Source organism: Oratosquilla oratoria, chromosome 33, assembly GCF_046742065.1.
Source record: "Oratosquilla oratoria isolate Oo_2021 chromosome 33, ASM4674206v1, whole genome shotgun sequence".
In the NCBI taxonomy this organism is placed as follows: domain Eukaryota; kingdom Metazoa; phylum Arthropoda; class Malacostraca; order Stomatopoda; family Squillidae; genus Oratosquilla; species Oratosquilla oratoria.
This window is the reverse complement of record NC_134809.1, coordinates 20,538,065-20,545,397: the sequence shown is the minus strand read 5'-3', so window position 1 is coordinate 20,545,397 and position 7,333 is coordinate 20,538,065. Positions and strand designations below refer to the sequence as shown.

The 7,333-nt window shown below is 46.0% G+C and overlaps 1 protein-coding gene across 1 annotated transcript in view; it reads right to left on the bottom strand.

Annotated features, from left to right (window-relative positions):
- Nucleotides 1-285: 285 nt before the first annotated feature.
- LOC143018014 (uncharacterized) overlaps nt 286-7,333 on the bottom strand; it is a 338,501-nt gene continuing 331,453 nt past the window's right edge. Inside the window, exon 2 of the mRNA XM_076173053.1 lies at nt 286-3,891. Coding sequence (XP_076029168.1) covers nt 286-1,578 — 1,293 coding nt within the window. The 5' untranslated portion in view covers nt 1,579-3,891. The remainder of the gene's footprint in view (nt 3,892-7,333) is intronic.

Here is a 7,333-nt window from a genome sequence, read left to right as displayed (position 1 = left end):
AGGCCTACTCCTCTCCTCCTCCTTCCCTCCAATTCCTCCCACGAGATCTCCCACATAAGGAAGGCTGTAGTAAGGAAGTGAGGGAGGGAATAGAGTCCCTTACTCTGACTCCACAGGACATACCCAAGTATACTTAGATGTCCTTCCCTTCCTCCCTCCCTCCCTCCCAAGCCAAAGAAAGGGGGAGGGAGAGGAGGGAAAGAGGGAAAGTTCCTCGTCCGGACACCCCCGGATGATCTCTCCCCTCCCCCCACCCCCCCGTCCCCGGAAATGACCCACTCTCACTTACCTGTCTACGACGACGGTCCTCCGCTCAAGAGATCCTCCGGAGTCGAGGTCCATATTTTCGGAGTCAACAATTTCCACCCGAATACTCTTCTTCGCCTCCCGTAGTTTCACCGATGAGGTAAAGGAGGATGAGGAGGGGAACGGGGACGGGGAGGGGGAGGGTTGGGGTTGGTGGTGGTGGTAGTGGTGTTGGAGAGGAGGAGGCGAGCTGGTGGTGGAGCCCTGAGATAAGGGCCCTTCCACCACCGCCTGCGCGATTCTCGTGCTGTCGCCGCCCACAGCTCCAGAGTGACTGGCGCGGGACTCTCCTCCCAGGCGGCTCCCGCCTTCGTCTCCTCCTCCTCCTCCTCCTCCTGTTTCTGCCCCTCTTCCTCCCCCACCGTTGCTGCCTCCTTGTCGAATAGTATTGTTATTAGGTCCTTCGCCTTCTCCTCCGTGACCACACGTCCCGGCCTCGTGCTGCCCTTCGACGGCAGCATGGTCCTGCGATCTCCCTCCTTGTCCAGAATTTCCTCCTCCTCCTCCTCCTCCTCTTTCTTCTTCTCCTCGTCCGCTTCCGCCAGTTACTTCATCTTTATCTCCTGATATATAAGGATTTTGGCAAGTTTTTGGGTCACCGTTATTTCCTCCCCCATTTTCTCTTTTTCCTCTTCCTCCTTCTCCTACACTGTTTATCCCACTACCCTTGGTGCCCTCTTCATTGTTGCTCACACTGTCGAGGATTATGTCGGAGGGCAATTTAGAGGAGGAAGTGGCACTGACACTCGAAGCTCTGCCAAGGCCCCTGAGTTTACTTAGGGAGGACGAAGAGGAGGAGGAGATCGCCCCAGGAATGGTAAGCCGATAGGCTCTCCGTCCCCGCGTCAGGCAAGTGGTTGAGGGCGAGGTGGTCGAGGACGATGTGGTCGAGGATGACATTGCTGAGGGTGGGGTGGAGGAGGTAGAGAGGGAGGAGACGTTCGGATCGCAGAGTGGGTTGACTCTGATATGACCAGAGACTTCGGCGAGGTCTCCTGAGCCTCCGGGCCCAGGTTCTTGCGAACTCGAGTACCCGGTCTCCCTGCTGCTGCTCGCTACACTCGAGAGAGACCCGTCGCCCTCAAGGTGGACAATGCCCTGCTCGGCATCGTCTCCTCCTTCACCTCCTCCTCTTTTCTTCACGGGTCCTCCTTCAGCTAACCCTTGTTCGCTAAGGGAAGCTGATGCTCCTCCAACTGCGACAGGAGGGTTTGTCAATTTTGCGTTCTTTTTGGCCTTTCGCAGGACGCCTGACCGGACCCGTGACGTCATGGTGTTTTGAGCCAACCAGAGTAGGGGGAAAGCTCAGTCCTAACCAATCAGTAACCACCCCTAATGTGAGACGCGTGGGTAATACTCGATAGTATGCCCTGCAGGTGTAGTTTTGTCATCATCCTCATCATAATTGTTCTTGGGCGATTATCGTCCTCATCATCGTCTGGTGAATTGGTTGGTGTCGGTGTATGCATCATGGAGGTCTCACCAAGCGGGAATGGTTTGATACACACGTCCACCTGGAGCTAAAAACCAAAGTCTGGAGTATTAAGAATTTTGAATCTTCTTCAAGAACGCAGCAGAATGTTAAGAGGATCTATCATACATAAAAAGAACAAACCTGTTACAGTGAGTCAATTTTTAGCAAAAGAATTTCATGAACTCGAGTTTTTAGTAACGACAGTAAATCAGTCTCTTCCGAATGGTTTAGTCACTTCTTAATAATTGTGAACAGTAGTTCATAACGTCCAGGTGACCTAGGAAAACGTTTCTAATAACACTAAGTTCACCTTCATCGAAAGAGTATCATAAAACTGGAATTCAGCGCCAAAATAATCTATAACAAGCACATAGAGAAAGTAAGGAGTGCAGATTTCAGACAAAGATAGTTCTTCCTTAAAAGGATAACAAAGACATATTCGATCTCACTGCTGTCACAAGCATTTTATTTGTTTTCATGCCCTTAAACACTTTCACCTTTCTGAGCAATTTTAAGTTTGCAATTCACGTTTCTATCGTTTCCTGTTACTTGATCAACCCGCCAATTACGAATACCGTTTGTAATAACTTATAACTCTTACCTACAATTTTGTATAGAACTACACATCCTCAACGCTTTTTCCTCGCGTCATGGTACAACTTCACTCCAAGTCTGAATGAAATATTCATAACTTGGTGTATTTTTGACCAAAGAGTCTGAGAAGCTGAGAAGCGTATTTTCTATTCATGACACGTTCTGTATCACATTGACATATATGAAATTACTTTGAACTCTCCTGAGACTCTACAGTACATTTTTTTCTCTCTCTCCTGAAGTCGTTCACTGATTCACTTGGCCTTATAGTCACATTAATCGGTGAAATGTGTGCGACTTTTCTCTACTGCTATGCTGTGACACTTCCCATTTTCGTTCCCGTTTTATACGATGTCTTTTGCGAACACCCAGCCGGTCGTTATCTCTCTCCCCTCATAAAAAATCTTTGGGAGCATTTTCAGCAGTCGACACCTTTTTTCTCCCTTTTTTCTTTTTTCTCACCAAAACTATGCTCGAAAATCGTCTCTGTTATTGGTTTTTGTGTTAGGTTGTATTGCACCACTTACGTTACTTTTAAACTTTATTGTTACATTCACACTTCCTGTAAAAGATTGCACGATTAATCATCTTTGGAATTTGTGTCATGATTTGATGAACTATATATAGATTCACTTCCCCCCCCCAGCCGCATAAAAATCTAATTCACACTAATTCACTTGTACAGTTGGAATACAACAAATTCGTTTTTCTATTTTGTTAAAAAAAACACACACATCTATTGATAGAGAAAGATCCTTTCTTCTTAGCTTTCAAGTGTGAGTAGGATATTCACTTACTCTCCCTTGCCCCCAACACCGTGTCAGATGTGGGTTCTTCTTCGTTACCAATAGCACATACACTTTAAAGTTTAGTATATTTTGAATCAAACAGTCGGAACAGTATGCTGTGCACTTTTAGTCTTTAAAGTGTGGGCAAAGAGTTCAGCCCAACAATTCGTTCTTTTCTAATACAAGAAACTACTTTGATTTGTCTGGTCTTCTCCACGAACACATTAAGGTTCCTCGTCCTTGAACAGCAGAATCTGCACTGACCTCATCTCGCCCTTCTTCTCTCCTTCTTCGTGAGTCTCCGCCCTCCAAGAACTGCAGCAAGCGACGAATTCTTTTCGAGTTTTCTACTTCCCTCGACTGCCTCACTTTTGCACCTGGCTCCCTTCCGGGCGCGGAACGTCCATTTGGGTCGCCCCCACGTGACTGCATGCAGCAGCAACAGCCACGGCGGGGACGACGCCGACAACGAAGAAGGGTCCGACTTCACGATCCACCAAAGGTTCTCCCAGCACACGCAGTGTTTATTCACCTTTTTCAGAGTCTTTCGAATGCATAACCATAAGGTTTATGGGGAGAACTCAAGGGGCTTTTCTCTGCCCCAAGTAGGACCTTCTGAGTACCTAAATTTCGTTGGAGGATGACGTCAGATTTGGCACCTCAGGAGCTGTAGTCGCGAGGAGAGAGAGTGAGGTCGTAGTAACCCTGGGCTCAGCTCCACCATCACTTCTGCAAAGCAACAAAGACATGAACTGTTAGAGAACTAATTGAGGAAAGAAAAGACAAAGAGCCAGTCTCCACCAAGTATTCTACAATGAAACACCGTTAGGCACTTAACTGTCGAATAAGTGGAAAACAAAAACGCATTTATCCCATCTACATGTGCGTCTGTGTACGTATCTGAATGTGTATAAATGCATAGCCACGTGCAGATGCATTCATGTGCGACCGGTCACACACACTCATAAAAAATGGTGTAATTGTTGCAAACCCCCTCTTTCTCTCTCTCTTTCTATCTATCCATCTGCCTCTATAGTCTCTATACATGTATCTGTTCATCTCTCTCTCTCTCTTTCTCTCTCCAATTCTCCACACACACACACACACACACACACACACACACACACACACACACGAAAAAACTCACGAGCGTAGCTCTTTTCCTGTATACTACAATTAAATAAACATACGCGTGCACGAACACACACACAAAAACACACACACACACAAACACACACACACGGAGTAAACATACAAACGAATAACACAAACACAAAGCATTACGGCTTTGAAAGTAATGAGGAGCAATAAATAGCAAAACAAATTTATGACAAATCGGAATGAAATTCAACCAAAATATATGACTGTGAAAAACTGCCTCGGCCACGCTTGGGTGGCGTCCTCTGAGTTGGCACTCCGCATCGCATCAGGGCTGACAATCCTCGCCTGATTTGGCGACCCAGAAAACCAACATGGATGGTCCACTTTCCCGTGAGGCTGGGAGAGAGGGGGATAGAGAGGGGGAGGAAGAGATGGCGGGAGGGAGGAGAGAGAGATGGCGAGAGAAAAAGGGGTGAGAGAGAGAGGGGGGAGAGAAAAGGGTGTGAGAGAGAGGGGGAGAGAAATAGAAAGAGAGGAAGGGAGAGAGAGAGAGGGGGAGGAAAGGATGAGAGAGGGAGGAGAGAGAAAGAGAGAGAGAGGGAGGAGAAAGAGAAAGGGGTGAGAGAGAGCGGGGGAGGAGAGAGATAAAAAGAGAGAGAGAGAGGGGGAGGGAGAGTGAGAGAGAGAGGGGGGGAGTGTGATGCAGTTAGGCGAAAGAACGAGGCTGGGACGCGTGGGATTTGGTGCCGGGGTGAGATGGAATGGGATGGACTATTATTGGGTTGCGTTCCGCTGGGCTCTATCACATTGCGTTGTGTTGTGCTGTTTTGTGTTGCGTTGTGCTGTATTGTCTTGTCTAATCTTGTCTTGACTTGCTTTGTCTTGAGATGTCTTGTCTTGTCTTGCTTTATCTTGTCGTGCCTTGCATTGTCTTGTTTTGTCCTAAATTGCATTGTCTTGTCTTACCTTGTATTGACTTTTCTTGTCCTAAATTGTATTGTCTTGTCTTGTCCTACCTTGTATTGTCTTGTCTTGTCCTACCTTGTATTGCCTTTTCTTGTCCTACCTTGTATTGTCTTGTTTCGTCCTATCTTGTCTTGTCTGTCTTTTCATTTCACATTAGATGCACACAATGGGGTCGGGGGTGGTGCATTCAGATATGGTCTGGTGGTAAGAGGAACCCCGTGGTGGGAGTGGGTCGGTCTAGGAGATGGGGAGTGGCGGGTGGAGGGTTCCGTGAAGAGAGAATGAATGGAGTGGTTTTGCCCGAATTGAGTCAAGGGCGAAATGGGAGTTCTTGTGTTTAAATACATATATATATATATATATATATATATATATATATATGTATATATATATATATATATACATACATGTGTGTGTTTATGCGCGCGTGTGTATTTGTGTATGTGTGTGTGTTTTGTACATGTATGCGTGTTTTGTGTATATGTGTATGTATTGTGTATGTGTGTATGTTTTGTGTACGTGTGTATGTTTTCTGTATGTGTGTATTTTTTGTGTATTTATATATGCTTTGTGTATACTTGTATGTTTTGTGTATGCATATGTTCTGTGCATGTGTGAACGTTTTGAGAATGTATATTTCGTGCGTGTGTGTGTGTGTGTGTGTGTGTGTGTGTGTGTATGTGTGCATGTATGTGTGCATGTGTGTGCATATGTATGCGCGCATGTGCGTACATGTACATGCGTCTGTGCGCTTGCGTGTTTGTGTATGTGTAAATGCGCGCGCACAAGCGTGTATGCGTGTGTAAACGGAACAGAACTTGTTCCCACGAACTGGAACGGAATACGAAAGTAAAGAAACTGTGCTACAAAGTAAACTGGAATGCGTCACCTTAAGCTCGATGATACTCTGCATTGGATACAAAGTGGAAAAGTTTTATACAGCCCATAATTTAGGGAGGGGCGTTTATTACTTCCCCTACTGACCCGAGTAACGCAGCATTTTTTTTTTCTTTTATAATTGGGTATCTCCAGTCACAGAAGAAAGCTAATAGATAATACCTTTACTCTTACTCTTTTCAGCTATCGACTTTAAAACTTGTCTTTAAAAACATCTATAATTCAACATCGTCAGGGTTACAATTTTTCCGTGGATGGAAGAGCTGGTAATCGGTAATAAAATTGAATAAAGTTTAATATGATTTCATGTATGCAAAGGCATATGTAAAAATAGAGACTGTAGGACAAGGCCCTACCTCCGTTTCGCCCTCCACCATCTCAGGATTTCTCAAATGGCGGTTGCTGGGGTAGCCAAGAACGAAGAAGAGGAGGAAGAGGGGGAGGAGGAGGAGGAGGGGGAGGAGGAGGAGGAGGAGGAGTGAGAGACCAAGGAGAGTGCGGTTGTAGGGGGAAGAGAGGATACAGTTGCTGGGGTAGCCAAGAATGAAGAGGAGGAGGAGGAGGAGGAAGAGGAGGAGGAGGAGGAGTGAGAGAACAAGGAGAATGCTGTTGTAGGAGGAAGAGAGGATACGATTGCTGGGGTATTCAAGAATGAAGAAGAGGAGGAAGAGGAGGAGGAGGAGTGAGAGAACAAGGAGAGTGCGGTTGTAGGAGGAAGAGAGGATACAGTTGCTGGGGTAGCCAAGAATGAAGAAGAGGAGGAAGAGGGGGAGGAGGAGGAAGAGGAGGAGGAGGAGTGAGAGAACAAGGAGAGTGCGGTTGTAGGAGGAAAAGAGGATACAGTTGCTGGGGTACTCAAGAATGAAGAAGAGGAGGAAGAGGAAGAAGAGGAGGAGTTGAGTGGAGGAGTGAGAGAACAAGAAGAGTGCGGTTGTATGAGGAAGAGAGGACAAGGAAGGAAAAGGAAAATGAATAAGAGGAAAATAAATGGAAGGAGATGAAGAGGAGGACGAGAGGGGAAATGATGGTAAAGATGGAAGGAAAAAGGAAGGGAAGTAAAGGAAGAAAAGAAAAGAAATGAAAGAGAAAGAATAGGATGAAGAATGAGTTAAGAAAAATGAAATATGAAGATAAAGAGAGAGAAAAGGAAGACATGGAGAAAGAAGTAGAAAGAGAGAAGGAAAAGAGGAAATAATAGGAAAGTGAG